At 38.1% G+C, this 16,526-nt stretch overlaps 1 protein-coding gene and 1 non-coding gene across 3 annotated transcripts in view; one reads left to right on the top strand and one right to left on the bottom strand.

Annotated features, from left to right (window-relative positions):
- Positions 1 to 10,700, top strand: part of ERICH6 (glutamate rich 6) — a 30,914-nt gene extending 20,214 nt beyond the window's left edge. The window contains exons 11-13 of one of the 2 annotated variants that reach the window (XM_039855157.1): positions 880 to 1,035; positions 3,871 to 4,099; positions 9,967 to 10,700. In XM_039855157.1, coding sequence (XP_039711091.1) covers positions 880 to 1,035; positions 3,871 to 4,099; positions 9,967 to 10,230 — 649 coding nt within the window. In that variant the 3' untranslated portion in view covers positions 10,231 to 10,700. The remainder of the gene's footprint in view (positions 1 to 879; positions 1,036 to 3,870; positions 4,100 to 9,966) is intronic. The other variant, XM_039855158.1, reaches the window with a different exon arrangement.
- A 5,752-nt stretch (positions 10,701 to 16,452) lies between these two features.
- Positions 16,453 to 16,526, bottom strand: TRNAA-UGC (transfer RNA alanine (anticodon UGC)). The gene has a single exon. It is a non-coding gene; the product is annotated as a tRNA-Ala (tRNA).

The following is a 16,526-nucleotide window of genomic DNA, read 5'->3' as shown; positions in this document are numbered from 1 at the left end:
ATTATTAGTGATCACTTCATGTCTTGGTTTTAATTCTTAACTCTCGAAGGCTGTGGCTGATTTTCAAAATGATTCGGGATCAATCTTGTGTTTACTTTGTCTCTGGACATCTGATCAGCTTAGATAGGACTGAGTATTAACAGTATCAATTAGTGAATTAGCTTCAGTATATTTTATTCTTTTTAATGCTATTATTATAAGTGGAATTATTTTCTAAATTTCATTTTCGGAATGTTCACTGCTAGTGTATAGAAATACTGTTTATTTTTATATATTGATCTTACAGCCTACAACCCTGCTGAACTCATTTGTTAGGTCTAATATATTGTTTTGTGGATTCTTTAGAATTTTTTACATGCAAGAACATGTCAGCTGCAAATAGGAATCATTTTATTTCTTCCATTTCTGATCTGATGCCTTTCATTTCTTCTTCTTTGATAAAATTTCCCTGATTAGAACCTCCAGTGTAATGTTGAGTAGAAGCGTGGAGAGTTTTTGTCTAATTTTTGTCTAATTCTTGATCTTAGAAGGAAAACATTCAATCTGTATCATTTTTTTTCTATTTATGCTTTCAGTATTTCATTAACTGATTTTCAGATGTTAAACTAACCTTACATTTCTGGGATAAACTCTACTTTGTCATGGTACATAATCCTTTTTATATGTTGCTAGATCCCATTAGCTAGAATTTTGTGGAGGTTTTTTGTTGTCTCATATGTTTATATTTTGATCCACATAAAAAGCATAATATGTCTTTGTGAAAACACTACCTCCCATTTTCAGAATGCTTTACAGTTTCAAAGGGCTCTGTCACAAATTGAATTTATTCTCAGAATGGCCAAGGATCATTAAAACTCGAATGACCTTATCTGATCTCAGCTACCCATCTGGAAACCTAGCCATCATCCGTGTGCCCAACAAGACAAATGGCTTCACTTGCATAGTCCAAGAAGACATGCCCACTAACCCTGCGATCCTGGCAGTGCTAGATTCTTCTGGCAGAAGTTCTTGTTATCATCCCAATGGAAATGTCTGGTAGGCTCCTAGATTCCTCTTGCTGCCATTGTGTTTTTTGGGTTTGTGAAATTGTATTTTTTCCTTTATTTTTTCCAAATTTATTGAGATATAATTGACATATAACATTGTGTAAGTTAAAGGCGTACAACTGTGTTGATTTGATATCCTTATAAATTGCAAAGTGATTACCACATTAGCATAGGTACCACCCGCATCATGCCATATAATTATCATTTCTTTTTTGTGTTGAGAACATTTAAGATACACTCTGTTAGCACTCTCGAGTATATAATGTAGTATATTAAGTATGACAATGTAGTATTATGAAGTATTATTAAATATGTACTTTGGATCCCCAGAACTTATTCATCTTATAACTGGAAGTTTTATTTTTTTCCTTTTAAATAATAAAAATGGCTTTAAGAAATTTTATTTTATTATATTTTTTTAAATTTTATTTTATTAGTTTCAAGTATACAGTACATTGGTTAGACATTTATATAGGTTATAAAACAATTCCCCTAATTGCTCCTTCACTCCTCTGTTTTTCCACCTAGCCAATATATTAATGCAAACTGCATTCCTTATGCCATGCTCCCCATCCCCATGACCATCTATCAACTACTAATTTGTGTTTCTTTAACCCTTCACCCCATTCTTCCAGCCTTCCAACACTCCCCACCCCGCATCTGTCACCAAATTGTCCTCTATATTTGTGAACCTGTTTTTGATTAGTTTGTTCTTTTCATCCTTAGATTCCGAATTTAAGTGAAATCATATGGTATTTATCTTTCTCTGTCTGACTTAAAGAAATTTTATTTAAGTTAGTGGTCTTTAGATAGTAATGTTACACTCAGAGAAATAGTTGATTTATGCCTTTCCATATGCTTCTCGGTGGAAAAATCCTAAGCAACTATGTAAAACAAAGCTCATAATATTCTTTCTATAAACAGCAAGAAAACACAAAGTATACAATTTCAACATTAGAAAAAAATCTCTAAATAAATTATTCGTCACTCTTGGGATCTAGGATACAAACTCAAGCAGTCTCTCTAGAGCCTGTGCCCTTATAATTTTATACTGCCTCATCTGTGAAAATAGTTTACAATGGACAGGTGCTACACTGAGTTGTTATTGTTTGAGATATATTTCTAACTAGTACACTTCCTAAAGCCACAACCAGCAACAATAACATACAGATGAACTCTCTAGAGAAATTAAATCCCATTTTGATCTACTAATTTACATATTCTGTGACTTCGTATTATTTTATTTAGCCTGAGAAAGTGAAATTTAGGTTCTAACTTCAAATACAATTTAAACTTTTTGAGCTTTTCGGAAAAGACAGTCTCTCCCTTTAAAATATTTAAAGGTATAACAATCACATCTTAAGAAAGGAATAACAATCACAACAATTGACAAAGTTTGGACACTGACAGTACTTGAGGAAGTTCGGACGCAGAGAACTATTTGTGTTTTTCATCCAAATCAATAGTCAATCCATTATCCCCATTTATACTGGAGAATTTCTACTTACCCTTCAGGGCTCAATAGCAATTCTATATCACATTTGGTGGGGCACTGTGTTAATTGTCATCAGATATTTATTAGCTTCTGGGACTTTTCTATTGACAGTGAAGCCCTCTGACCCATCAACTCAACTCCTGGGCCTTCTGATGTGCCCCCCTGTTACTCTACTCTCATAGCCTCTTCTAGCTGCCTCTTGTGAAGCAAGCCCATCTCCACTGTGGGACTGAAGTTTCTTGAAAGCACACCCTGAATTTTTGCCACTACATAACATGTATCTGTACATGGTATAGACTCAAAAAATGTTGATTAAATAAATAATTTATCTAGATAATTTTGTATCCTCCCTCCCAGATATAATAAGATAATCACCTCAATTTCTCGTTTGTACTTTTGCTTTTAGATTACTGCCACTAATCAATTCTGGGGAAATAAGATGTTAGTTATTTTACTTAGGGGCACTCATGGCCAGTTCATCTAGTTTTAAAAAAAAAATTCATTATCAAACTAAGCCAACTTTCTAAGTACCCAGAACTCTATCTACTCTGTCTCGTCAAGAAAGGAATGGTGATCCAAGATGGAAGAAGGTGAGAGTATGAGGAGATAACTGAGTAGAATGGAAGAGTCATTAATGCCATAGATGCCACTAGACTGCAGGGCTAAATTTGCATGTATGTAGTGAAATGCGGCACTGGTGACATTAAGAGACTGGGGAGCCCAGTTGGTCTCAGTTCCACCTTCTGCTCTGTTACAGAGCTCTTCTCCACCACAGTGACCTCAGAGATGTTCCCTGAGCCTCTCCTGCCCCCATTCAGCCCTGATGAGGCGCCTCCTAGAAAGACTTCTGGCTCCCAGTTGCTGGTTACTGCTAAGAAAACAGCTCTCTTGTACTGAGAACAATCTGGCCTTCCCCAGAATTTACTCGCTCTGGTCTTCTTTTTGGCAGGGGAAAACCTAAGCACCAGTGTTCTCCCCTCTTTCAGGTGTAGCAGGCTCCCCTGTATTTCTCCCCTGTCCAGACTAAACCTTTCCTGCTCCCTCTTCACCCTTTCCAGCACATCATTTTCCAGATCGCTTTACCATCCTGGTTCCACCCTCCAGACTCATCTTAATTTACCAGTGGGTTTTCAATGGGACCCAATACTTCAGATTAGAATAGAATTCAGTCACAGTCTTATTGCCCCTGGGTTTACCTGAGGTTTTCCATCATTTGTGTGCTATTGGCTAGCATAAGCTGCTACTCCCTTGGTTAGCAAATGACAGAGCTAATTTCAGGGTTGAATCATAATGTTACTCTTTATGACTTTTAATTTCCTTTCCACCCAGGGTATACATCAATATCTTAGGAGGTCAATATTCAGATCAAGCTGGCAACAGAGTGAGGGCTTGGAATTGGTCAAGTTCTGTCACTTCTTCAACCTTTGTTTCATTTAAACCTGTCTTTCTGGCCTTGAACCATTATGTCGGAGTTCGCATCTTAGAACAAGACAAGATTTCAATCACTTTTCTAGCAATGGGCCAACAGGCAAGAATTAGTGTTGGAACCAAAGTGAAGGTAGGTACATTTTTAAAAACAGTTAAAGCATTTAGAATAATAAGAGCAAATTAACTTTTGTTAATGTTCTCACTGATAAATTATACTTATATGTAATCTACTATCCACTGAGAATTTTGGAATTCAAAGAAAAAACACATAGTGAAAGTTTCATATGGAACTGGGGCAACTTTATTAATTGTTTCTTCTTTCTCAGAAATTCCTTTTAGTTCAGACTTATATCTAAGCAATATTTACTGAGTGCTTACTCTGTGACTGCAAAATGGGTTTCGTTTTAGGATTTTGTATTGTGTTTGCTTTTCTCTGTGCTATAGTAGAAGGCCCTGAGGTAAGCCAGGAGACCTGGGTTCTAACCATGTTCAAGACCAAGCATAAGCCCCATCTCCTTGGAGACACTTCCCAGACCACCTAGCCTTTGGCCCAGTGAAGGTCAATCACAACCTTCTCTGGGTTTTCCATGTACTATCCTCCATTCCTGAGCTTGCCGAACCATACTGCCTTATTTGCCCTTGTGGCTGCCTTTCCTACTGGATGGTGAGCTCCCGAAGAACAGAATATCTTACTGATTCCTCTATCTCATCCAGGAAATGGCCCAGAGTACACTTTCAGTAACTGGCAATACTGCACAATGGTTAAGAACATGGACTTCAGGTTACAGAGACATAGTTTCAAACCTCAACTCTGTCACTTAGCTAAGTGGGTGAAATTGAACTTCAGTTCCCTCATCAGTACAGACCCAAAGAAAAGCCCTGAGACTGAAAATCTACCGCCGTAACTGATGGGCAAGGAAACACTAAAGAAAGAGGCTGGCCATTCCAATCTGGCAATTAACAGAGTTTATTCAGGGAAGCGTCACACACAAGGTGCATCTTTGGTGGCTGCAAGGCAAAGTGGATATCCTCTGCACTGCTTGATAGATGCCAAAGAATTATATAGAACAAGGTGGAGTGGTATATGACCCGTCCCAGATATAAGGGAAAATGCCCGACATGCTTGCCTGGGTCAAGACAACAGCCTGCTCCAGGAACCAGCATGCTGTGGGGCATAGGGATGAGATAGTTTTATACCAGGAGGAAAGTGTCGATTACAGTCAAAGTCTCTGAGGGGATTTACGAGAAGCAATCTCTGTTACGGTCCAGGTCTTGCTCATGGGTCTGGTGGTGGTCACGCCATGCGACATTCTCTCCTTCAACACCTCATCTATAAAGTGGGGATAATGATTCTTACTTTATAGATTGTCGTGAAGATTCAATGAGAATGCAAAGTACTATGCACGGTACTTGGCACCAACTAAGTACTCAGTCAAGAATATATAGATATAGAGTTTATCAATTATACCTCCATAAAGCTGAAATATATACATAGATGTAGAGATAGATATAGAGATCTAGATCTGTGTGTATCTGCATACATAGGTAGCATATATAGTGTGCGACTTTGAATAAGTCCCTTAAACTCACAGTTTCCTCAATTATTAAAGAAAGAGATTGCCCTTAACTTCAAAGGTGTCTTCAACCTCTAAAAAGTCTATACTTTTAAGTAAGTGGAAATATACTTTTAAACATAAGCAGAAATATCTCATAGACACCAAACAAAAAGGGGACTTCAGATTCAACCAACACAGAGTGAGGGTCTACAATGTGCTACTCACCATTCCAGCTAATGCTCCAGACAAGCTGTTTGGGCTCCGGGCAAGCTTTCGTGGTTAGAAATTTACAACATAGCCTCCATTTGGTACATCACTTTCATGGTAGGTGCATTCTTACCAAAAATGTAAAAACTACTTTCCCCCCACTTAGAAATAAATTGTATTCAGAAAAAGTCATTTTCATGCAAAAGAATGAATTCGATGTGAAAAGGTTTTACTTTTCTCATTGTCCTCATGACTATCCTTTTTTTAGATTTTTAAAGAATACAAAAGGGATGTGTGAACACAGTCTCATATTTGAAGATTCAAATAATATAGAAATCTAGGAAGTAAAAGAATATGATTTCCCCCTTTATCCTTTATTCTGTTCTAACCCACTTCCCTTAGGTAACCGCCACCCAAAATTCAGGGTGTATTTATCTTTTCTATATATTTATAAATTATTTGCATACATCTTTTTTTTTTTTTAATAAAAATTGGATTATACTATACTGATTTTGTTGTTAGGGGGTTCTATTTGTTTTTGTTTTCCACTTAACAAGTACTAAAGGTTTTTCCATGTCCGTATTTCTAAGCATATCTATTTTATTTTTAATTGCTGCATACTATTTCATACTATTTCATATAGCTAACTAATGCTAAATGTAATGACCTCTCTACAGCACGGGACACAGCTGCTCACTTCCTCCTGGAAGCATTCTTTCCCTTCCTTCCAGGATACTACTCTCTCTTGATTTTACTTCCAACTCGGAGAGTGTTCTTTCTCATTTTTCTTTGATTTCCTTCACCTCTTTTTTTCTAAATATTGAGGGGCTCCAGGACTTGTCCTTCGGCTCATCTTTTCTCTCTCTATACTTACTATCTAGGTGATTTCATTGAGTCTTCTGTCCTTAAATACTATCTACATGCTGATAACCCTTTTGTTTTATCTCCAGGTGGATCTCCCGTGAACTCTAGACTTGCAAATCTCTAATTCCATTCCTCCATCTTCATTTGGGTGTCTAAGAGACATTAAAAACTTAACATAGCAAAATTAAATTTGAAAGCTTGTTCCACCCTCAGTCTTCTCCATCTCAGAAAATGGCAACTGCGTTCTTTCAGTCTCTCAGGCCAAAAACTTTGAACTAGTTATCTTCCTCTCTGTTTCATATCCCCACATCTATTATCTGCAAGTCCTATAAACTCTCTCAACTCTAGGACTTCTCAAGTCCTCCCGTACTATCACTCTTGTCTTCCTCTTGTACCTGCCCTGATCCATCTCTTGTTTAAATGATTACAGTAGCCTCCTGTTGAGTCTCCCTGCTTCTGGTCTTCCTAAAGCTATTCTAACACAATAGTTGGAATGATACTTTGAAAACTTACGTATGGTCAAAACCATACATGCAGTGGCTTCTAATCTTAGAGTAAAAGCCAAGATCCTTTAAAAGAGCTGCAATGCTGTACCTGATCTGGATTTCCTTCTTTTAAAATATGCCCTCTGTAATATTCTTTTCTCACTCACCCTGCTCCAACCACACTGGCTTTTTTTGCTGTTCCAAGAAAATACCAGGCATGTCCCTGCCATAGGGCTTTTGCACTTGCTGTTCCTTCAACCTAAGATGTTCCTCCCGCATTTAGTGCATAGTGACTGCCTCACTTCCTTCAGATTGCCACTCACAGGGTCCTTTCCGACCATCTTAACTAAATGAACAGCACCCCACCCTCACCTCCACCCTGGCACTCTGAGTGCCTCTCTAGCTTATGCTACAAGTTTTAATATGTAGTGTTCTCATTTTCTTTTCCTTGTAAATAATTTATGATTTCTATTTTGATTATTTCAACTCAATAGTTATTGAATTTTCATACTGATTTAAAAAAATTACTGTCCCTGTCTTGTTAATTTCTAAATGGTCAAGAAATGTGGCTTGCATTTTTTTTCCTACTGTTTAAAATGTATTGATATTTTCTTTGTGTAGTTGAGTGCACGATTTTTATGACTGTTCCATGTATATTTGACCCCCCTAAAAAGTGCAGTTTGTTAACACACCATTATATATGTCTAATTGTTCTAGGCACACTTCTCTATATCCTTTTCTTTTTATATTGTTGATTTATTTCTGAGAAATGTATGAAAGTCTCCCAATATGATTAGAAGTCTGTCCATTTTCCTACTATGTCTATCAGGTTTTGCTTTATATAACTGGAAACTGTGGTTAGGAAATTAAAGATGTTGACTATATTCTTGGTGAGTTGTATTTTTCACCCTGTGCCAGCTTCCACCTCACTTATTTGCTCTTCAGCTATGTCTATTATGTAACTCAGTGTATTGATGAGGGTTTTAGGTGGATTTTTTTCTTGACAAAGTTTTTTAATATTATCAGTGCATTATTCCCAGTTTTATTTTTGATGGCCTTTGCCTTAAACACTATTCCATCTGGTGTTAAATTGCTACACCTGCTTTCTTTCAGTTAGCATTTGGTGTGCTTTTTTATTCTTAGATTTTCAACCTTTTAATCTAGTTTTGAGTTCAATGTGTTTTTTGCAAACAGCATATAGTTAGTTGGCTTTGTTGCTTTCTTCAACCTAACAGACTCAATCTGTTAATACATTATATTTTAATGGTTACTTGAAAATCGTTAACTATCTTATTATTTTTTCTATGTATAGAGTTAACTTCCGAGTCCTCTAGTTATTTCTTTTCCTTGATAACAATGATTCTCTCAAATCTCTCAGAAAATAGTAACTATATATATTCTAAAGTATTCATCTGGCTACTAGAATTAGTTTCCTTAAGAATAAGTATCCCTATAGGTAAATCTGGTGCCTCTCTTTCATGGCCTCACTTTCTCAAATGTTCGGTGATTCTTAGTTGTGTGTTCACTTTTATATTTGAGAATCCGTATTTTCCTGCATGTTCTGCTTACTGAAGTTTTCTTCTGACAGCTGTGGAGGAGAAGCGGTATGTGCTGCTGAGGGGTAGAAGGCCGGCCCCAGTGCCAGACTTTCAGCCCCAAGAAGGGCTCAACACAGGAAAGGGGGAGGGGCTGCCTCCCAACTGATCATCCTAATATTTACCTCAGGGGCCCTCCTGCTTCTCATTTCTGTTGAATTTGAGCTCCGAATGTGTGTATTTTGGGTTAGTGGTTTCATTTGGTCATTTATCACTCTAGCTATGGTCCCATCTGCTTTCTGATTTTTAGGAATTTTAGGAATTCCTTAAGATCATTTACGCTGATGAAAATTTCTACTATTTTCTGGAACCATTATTGATTTGGTCACTTTAAAAGTTTCTTGTCATTTTATGGGTTTTGGAATTAAAGGGAGGTTAAAATGCTGATCCATTCTTCATTATACATCCATCTCACACTCCTCTTCCTCCCTCCCTCCCTTCTTCCTCTCCTTCTCTCCTTCCTACCTTCCCACCGTCCTGCCTTTCTTCCTTTCTTCCCATGGGAGGAAAGATGAAAATGCAGAAAGATACTATGAGTTCTTGTGTCTTTTGCAGGTAAGTGGTCACTCTGCTTGCAGAAAGTAGTGGTTCAGCTTGCATGTAGCCTGCCCCACTGAGGCTAAATGCCCCTCCTGGGCTGGTCCTGAAGCCACAAATTAGAAGCTCTTCAGACAAAACTGTCCTAGCAGATCCATTCACCTTCCTGCAGCTGCAGGGAGACAGCAGCCTGAGACACCAAAGGCTGTGAGGAAGGGGGAGAGCAGAGGCCGAGGAATGGTTGGAAGGGTTGTGGAGAGGTTCCTGTGGAATGGCCTCCAGGAGGTAAGGGGCACCTTTAGGAGAAGGAAAGGAGTTTTAATCATCCCAGTCCTTTTTGAAAACCCAGCTCAGGTGCTACCTTCTCTGAGGAAGGCTGGCCCCCTCGGTGCCCTCCCAGCCTCCCGGCCAGCACCTGCCGCACACTCCCCAACTAGGAATTTCCCAGGGAAGGGAAGGGACTGTGTTTGCAGAATCTTCGTGCTCCCCTCAGTAGATACTGGTTAAATTGTAAGCACTTGAAAGTATCCAGATTCTGTTTGCTCTGCCTGCTCTAGTCTCTCAAGTCTCCATAGCATTTCAGCTCATTCCTCGTTCAGATTAGAATAACACCATTGCCCCTCCTTGTAGATAATTTGACTCAAATTATAATCCAGCCTCAAATTAGTGCTGCCTCCTCCACCTCCTTGGTTCCATAGGCACCATTTCTATCATCGGACCCTGAGTTTTCCTTCTTTTCTCTTTGCTGAAAAGCTACTGAACCCTGAGGAGATTCCAATTTTCCGATACATGAATGGGGATGACCTGCTGCTGCTGGCCAGTTTAATAAAGATTCGACGCCTATTTCATAAACTTGAAGGATGTGTGAATTTTCCCTCCAGCCAAGTTTGGGAAAAATTTAAGCAACCTTCCTACCTTTCTTCACTTTCTCTAAAACTAATTGCCCTTTGTCACAATTCTGGTATAAAGCAAGATACAAAAACAGCAATAGCAGCTCTAATAAATGAAAAACTTTAACTAAGATTGATGGTACTTTCAGTTGTTTCGTTGTTGTTTTTTTAGAAGGGGGTGTGTGTGAGAGAGTTCAAGAAACGTGTGTAAAATGACCAGGAAAGACCAAGAAATGCACTTTATTACAAATTTAGAGAACATCTTGAGTCATCACTGGTTTACATTCTTGGTCGGAAAACTAAACAACTCACTTTCAGGACACCAGAGAATGAGCAAATCAGCAAAAGTGTCTATATCAATTAGAGTTCTATCAGGAAAACAGAAAGCAGGAAGGGATTAGACGCTTCCAACACCATCCAAAAGGATGGGCATGTGAAGGTCAAGAAAAACCCTGCTGGCTTTCAGAAAATCTGCAAGGGAAGGAATCTAAGGAAGCCAGGGAGCCAACGGCACCAAGGTGAGAGAGTGGCAAGAGCTTTTCTGGAAGAGCTGCAGCCTCACATAAGAGTGAAGGAATAACAAGAAATTGCCATCTACCTAAATATCCACCCCTCCTGCCAAAGATGAATGATGGCTGCTGCTTCTCTCTCACTTTGCAAACCTCAGGCAGGTGCCTCTCACTGGAACCGGCTGGCAAGAGATTATCTCCCCTTCGAAGGAGAGAAAGGAGAGATGTTGCTGAATCTTCAAGGACAGCCCAGCACAGTTTCTTCTGCTCAATGATAAAGTTGCTTTAGAGCAGAAAGCAGAGTTGAGAGCTGGAGGTGGAGAACCCTAAAGGTGTCCTTGGAGCACCCGAACACTGATTCTCTGAGCTTCCCTGGATTTCACAGTTCCTTTTTCTTTTTCTTTTTTCTTTTTTAATATTACAATAGTTTTATTGGAATGGAATGACCACATATAGCCTAAAGCTATCATTCACCTTTATTTTTATTTATTTATTTTTAAGTATAATCGACATACATTGTTATAAAAGTTTCAGTGTACAACATAGTGATTCAACATTAACATACATACTTTGCAAAATGATCACCACAATAAGTCTAGTAACCACTTGTCACCATGCATAGTCATATTATCAACTCTATTCCCTATGCTGTAAATCACATCCCTGTGACTTATTTTATAACTTCAAGTATGTACCCCTTTTCTGCCCAACTGTTCTTTGGAAGAGGGAGAAATTTGGTGCTAATGCACAGCAAAAGAGATTAACTCTATCAACCATTCACCACTTAGTGTGAAGTACTAAATCATATGATTTTCCTCCTAAGAGCCAACTAAGGAAGAAAAAGGAGGGAATGGAAGGGAAGGAAGTGGAAGCGTGGGGTATTCCAGGCAAGGCTGAGTGCTGTGCAGCAGGAAGTTGGAACTAACAAAGAAGTAGCTGAGCTCCTGGGAGAAGGGGCCTGATTCTTGTCATTAACCCATTCATCGCCTTTTATGTTGTTGCCATTGGTTAGCTTGCTTTATAGGAACTGTGTTAATACTGAAGATTCATTTCTATTATTTTTTTCATGTTCACTCTTGCTAATCACCACTGCTGTCTTTGTGTAAAAAAGGTTCTTAGACTCACATCTTAGTCGATGCTAACTCTCATTTTTATTTTTGCCTTTTGCTTCTTCCTTTTCACTGATGAGTGGCCTTTTAGTTTCTATAAGTATGATAGAAATATTAAATTAATTGAGCTAATACATTCAGTATACCTCTGAAAAATAGCACATAACAGTACAACAAGTAACAATCACAACAAAGCCTTAACTGAATGTTTTTGCACATCAGTAAAAACCATTTTTGGTGTGCTGAGCCCAAAGTAGATACTGAATAAGGCCTTGATTAATTGGAGATAGACAGGATGAGATGACATCTTATACCATTGTGCTTCTTGTTTAATGCCAGAATGTTTAGAATGATCTTTACTTTTAAAAATGATAATTGATTACATGTTATAAATTTGTGTTGCTGCTCTTAAAATTGATTAAAAAAATGTTTCCAAGTGAAAAATATTTATACCTATTTACTATCTATCTATTAGGGTCATATTTCAAGGCAGTTTATTTAAGAGACTGAGTTGTTAAAAATAACAATAATGATAAATCTTATTTTGAGCACCTATATATACCAAAAGTGGGTTGAGGTATGCCATAGATTTTATCATCAATATCTGCTTTTCCATATGCCTATTTTAGGTCATCTCAGTTTTGAATAATCCAGTCTGCTAATTCATGGTTTTTTGGGCTTTTTTTACTTTCCACAATTAAAATCTCTTCAAAATATTAAACTATTCTAGTCATAAAGCTTTCTAATAGTAATATTGCATAAATTGAGAGAAAAGAAAATACTTTAAAGTGTAGGGTTTTCAGATGTAAATATTAATGAAATTATTGATGTATAAAGCTTAGGGCAGTACAACAAATTCTTGTCTCCTTTTATCCCTGATCTCAGGAATATAACTTTTATTTTTATTTTGCTTGTGCATATTTCAGGTTTTATACATACATTTTTGGACAGATAAAATGGTCATCTTTTGAGAGGATACACATATGCACTTCAATGTCACTGATGAGGAAAGAAATTAAAACGTTTTGCTCCAGGTAAAGTTGGCAACAGAGCGTCTTCAGCAAAGCCTCACTGGGACTGTGACGTAAAAGGCATGTCCAGTATATTAGCTTATGCAGGTCTCTTACAGTATAGGAACAAAATATTTTGAAGTAAATTTCATTGGTAGCTTTTTCTGCTAACAAAAGTAATGCCAACTCATTGTAAAATATCTGGGAATTACAGAAAAATATGAAGTACAAAGATTTCAAAAGACTCATCATCCCACTACACAGAGATAGTCATCTCTAATACCGTGCTCTATTTCTTTCCGATCCTCTCTCAGTATTTACCTATGGGTGTGTTACTGAAAAAAAAAAAAAAAATTCAAGCAAGAAATTAGTCATTGCTAATAAGAATTTTGCAAGGAAGAAAACTCAATTTCTACTCCCCAAAGAAAGTTAAACCCTATTAGAGAACTACAAAATAAGCCAAATAAATGAAATGCATATTATTTCTTAGTAAACTGGAAATAAGTATCTTGTGGAACTGTTAATATTTCCACTTTCACCGGTAAATTTACTACCAGTTATAAAAAATGAATGAATAAATGAAGCAAAAGCTTTTAGAGTCTAAATTGTTTTAACAGATGTAGTTAAATAAAATTGGTAACATTCGGGATGCCAATCACATATTTAGAAGCAAATGTTATAATTTAATAATAATTTAAAAACACAAAAATATAATGTATCTTTGTCCAACGATGTTAGAAAATACACAAAAGGGCAATTTAAAATAGATTTTACTTCAAGTAATTTATCATGACCATTCTATTGTTTCATTTTCCTGCAAGACAACAAATATTATATTTGTTTATGCTCTACCCTATTCCAGAAACAATGTAAGGAATCTTTTAGGAATAGATTTAATATAGAAAAATAAAATAATTTTAAAATAGTGAAGATAATTGAGGCAATAGGAAAATAATATGAAATGAGGAGTAAAATTGTTTCCAAAATACATCCCACAAAGCCTAAACCCTTGGTGTAAAATTGGCACAAGATGATCTCTAATGAAAAGGTAAGCAATAAGCTAGTGGAGCCTCTCAAAAGACACAAGGGAGTGTCTGTATCAGTTTTTCTCTTATTGACACAGAGGTAAGTCCAGGATTTAGGAATACCTTGTGTGAGCCAAACTGGTAAAGTGAAAGCAGGTGATAAAAAGACTATGCGTGTCCACAGCCAAAAAAGAACCACCAAAGTTGCTCTCTCACACCCGTGGTGACCCAGCATTAGACAATGTGCAGAGGAGTCTGGAGAAAACAGCGCTGCTGTTCACACCCACCTTTTACATATTACTCTACAGGACTGGCACTGGGAAATGAAAATAACAGTGTAACACCCATACAGACTTCAGAGATGATGCCCAAATGTGTCCTTTCCCAAATAACACAGAGGCTTCCTCTGTGTTAAATTATTAAGCAAAGGGACAACACACTGGAAACAACCTCTCGCTCTCTTGTTCATGTAAAAATACATTATCACCTGACCAAAAAAACGAATGAGTGAATGAATGAAGTGAAATTTCTACCAAGGATATACATGGCCATGAAGGAAATCCTGGGTGTCTCGTTGCTGCGTATTCGTGCTTAATTGTGTGAGTTGTGAAAAGACTAAAAATGACATCTCAAAGCTGAGCTTCCACCCCAGTCCATCTGTGGTAAACCTGATTTTCTCTGGAGTTGAACTGCCACTGATTACAAATTTCTATCAAAAACGTGGCTAGCACTCTACATAAATTGAATATGTTAATAATCGGGTTTTCATTCTGGTCTAAAGTTCACTGCATTCATTTATTCATCTGTTTAATAAACATTAGTTCAATGCCTACTTTATACCAAGCACTACTGATGCAAAGCTAAAAATCTTAGTTCCCTCTTTTCAGGAAAAAAGAGATGCAAAAAAGATCATGACAAAACAATGAGGTAAATGCAGTGATAGAAAGAAGCACAGGGAGCACAAAAAGAGAGCACCTATCTCAGCTGGCCACCAGAGGTCACGTGGGTGGAGGGAGGAGAACACAAATGCAGCAAGTGAATCAACAGACTGGTCTCAGAATAATCAGAGAATTTTCTCTCAAAACAAACACGTAATCCTTGAGTGGGCCAACTAGATGCAGGAATCACAAGTGGCTCAAGTGATGCCCGCAAAGTCACAAATACCTAGACAATGAGCGAATGAACAAACATATATGCTCAGCCCTTTGAAGTTTCCTACACCTTCAGGTTAGCAGAAGAAGGCCAGAGATGACTCAGGCAAATCCCACCTTTGACCAAGCACTTACAGAAGCCAAAAGCCTCTAGAAAGATAGAGAAAGAAGGACAGGGGTCACAGGTTTCATTCTAGGCGTGGAGGACAGAGGGGTATGACCTGGTTCAGTCCAAAGAGGAAGGTTCAACTGTGGATAGAGTGAATGCATGATATTGGGACAGCTCAAGAAACAGATAGGATGCTATCAGGATCCTCTACATTCACTCTAATCTATATACCAGCGCTCAGCAAAATGCTGGGATGGTGAATGTAAGAGAAGTGATAGGAAAGGGTAACAAGCTTTCTGAGTAGAGAAGGCATCCATGTGCACATTCATTCATCCGATAAAAATTCAACACTTGCAAGGCATTGTACATGGCCCTCATGGAATTCACCTTCCAGTGAGAGAAACAACAAAGCAAGTAATTTCAGATTGTGATAAATGCAATGAAAAAGCCAAAGAGAATAATATGAATGAGTGCTATGGGGTAAATGGGAAGATAAGTAGGGGACTACCTTATATTATGTGGTCAGAGAAAGCGTCTCAGAGGAGCCAGTATGTAAAGGTGAAAAGAAATGAGTCATATAATGGACTGGGAAAAGAGTATTCCAGGCGGAGAAAGCATCAAGTTCTGAGGAGAAAATGAGTTTGCCTGCACGTTCCAGTGATAGAAGGCAGGCCACTGTGACTGAGGGCAAGTGTGGTACCAGGAGAGGCTGCCCAGGTAGGAGGAAGCCAGATAAGGTGAGCTGTGTGTGCCATAGTAAGGACTTTGGATTTTATTCCACAGATGCTTGTCCTTCTCTTCAAGGGGTGCCAATTTCCAAAGCCTGCAGATTTGGTCTAACAGCTCATCACCCTATACTTTTCTCTGTCCTACTCAATAATGAAAGCTAGGAGCAACAATGGAAAGCAATGGGAATATTCAAATACCTCTGGAGAAAATATAAATTGTTACCATCATTTGGAGATCAATTCACATTATCTAGTAAAGCTGAGAATGAACATACCCAACCACAGAAGTTCCATTCTTACACAGATAAATCCCAGAGAAATCCAGTTACACAGAGAGACAAAAGCAAGCTCGCTCATTGCAGCATTGTTTGTAATAGCAAAACAACAACAAAATGTCCATCGGCAGAAGAACAGGCAAATTGTGCTGTGTTATGGACTGAATATTTGTGTCCCTCCAAAACCCACCTATTGAAATCTAATCCCAAGCTGATGGTATTGGGCAGTGAGGGCTTTGGGAGATAATTAAGTCCTAAAGATTCTCTTAAGAATGTTATTAGCGCCCTTACGAGAAGAGAGACCAGAGAGCTAGCTCACTCTCTTTCCTCCACGTGAGGATACATGAAGTCAGCAAACTGCAACCTGCAACCTGGAAGAAGGTTCTTGCCAGAACACAACCACGCTGGCACCCTGAACTCGGGGTATGGTCCGTGGCTCCATCTGGGGTACGAACCCAGGACCTTCTGCATGCAAAGCAGACGTGCTAACCACTATACTATGGAGCC

This window comes from Pteropus medius, unplaced genomic scaffold (genome assembly GCF_902729225.1).
Source record: "Pteropus medius unplaced genomic scaffold, Ma_sr-lr_union100, whole genome shotgun sequence".
NCBI lineage: Eukaryota > Metazoa > Chordata > Mammalia > Chiroptera > Pteropodidae > Pteropus > Pteropus medius.
Note: the sequence above shows the minus strand (reverse complement) of the source record. Positions and strands in the feature narration are given on the sequence as shown.